This window comes from Etheostoma spectabile, chromosome 19 (genome assembly GCF_008692095.1).
Source record: "Etheostoma spectabile isolate EspeVRDwgs_2016 chromosome 19, UIUC_Espe_1.0, whole genome shotgun sequence".
NCBI lineage: Eukaryota > Metazoa > Chordata > Actinopteri > Perciformes > Percidae > Etheostoma > Etheostoma spectabile.
The window spans coordinates 3,111,566-3,112,642 of NC_045751.1; the positions used below are offsets into that span (position 1 = coordinate 3,111,566).

General features: G+C 37.0%; 1 protein-coding gene across 7 annotated transcripts in view; it reads left to right on the plus strand.

The window, feature by feature from the left end:
- Window positions 1-1,077, plus strand: part of LOC116707246 (phospholipid-transporting ATPase ABCA1) — a 198,336-nt gene that overhangs the window by 157,623 nt on the left and 39,636 nt on the right. For all 7 annotated transcript variants that reach the window (XM_032544513.1, XM_032544514.1, XM_032544515.1 and 4 more), the window contains one exon: window positions 903-1,047. In XM_032544513.1, the coding sequence (XP_032400404.1) occupies window positions 903-1,047 (145 nt within the window). The remainder of the gene's footprint in view (window positions 1-902; window positions 1,048-1,077) is intronic.

Below are 1,077 nucleotides of genomic sequence, written 5' to 3' on the forward strand. Positions count from 1 at the left end.
ATATATATATATATATATATATATATACACATTACTATATTTAATGAAAAATTTAAATGCAGATAGGCAGAAATAATCATACTTTACCAGACATTAGGTGTAACATAAGTTGATAAAATTATATTTTCATGGTACATCATCTATAGTTTGGAGATATTGGCCCACTTTCATAAAATGTATGGGTAACTGCTACTATGCACTATTCAAAGCAAAATGTACAGCACATTCATTCATGCTTATTCATTTTAAATAGGTAGCATGCCATGGTAGTGATCAGAGTATGAGTGCAATGTACTGACTGTTTGCATCATTGTCTGTCATAAGTTAATGAGGTGTTACAAATATAACACTCAACATGATCAGCCATATGATGGAGTATATAGTTATGGGTCGCACAATGTCAAAAAAGTAAAAGTAAAAATAAAAGTATTATTTGCCTGCATGCCCAATGGTTATACTGAACTAATACATCAAATGTTATTTGATGTTGTTTTACTACTTCAGTGACACTTAGAGCAGGACCTTGCTTCTTCTACCTCTAATGCGGAACTTGAACTACTGCAGGCCAAAGCGTAGGTGGTATTTATTGCTCAGCAGTGTGTTATGGGTCACTTACTGAACATGCAAATTATCAGAAGAGTCTGGTGGGTGATGCCATGAAACAGTACAACTCACTTGGTAATCTGCATTTATGAATTGAAAACAGCATTCGTTCTCTTAACATTAAATTGGCCACTGCTTTCACGTATCCCTGGTGTTGAGTGTAATGACAGATTTTTTTTCTAAGTACTTATGTTTTAAGTGCTTTGTCTATTTCAATGGTATTGCTTAATGTCGTCAGGGGATCCTTGTTTGCCCTCCCGCTCTGTTCATGTGACAGTGTCTTGTTTTGTTTTGTTTAGGTGGTCCATCACCCCCATGATGTACCCTGCCTCCTTTATCTTCAGCGTGCCCAGCACAGCCTATGTGGTGCTGACCTGCATCAACCTCTTCATTGGTATTAACGGCAGCATAGCCACCTTTGTTATGGAGCTCATCAATGATGATGTAAGTGTCACACACACACACACACACACA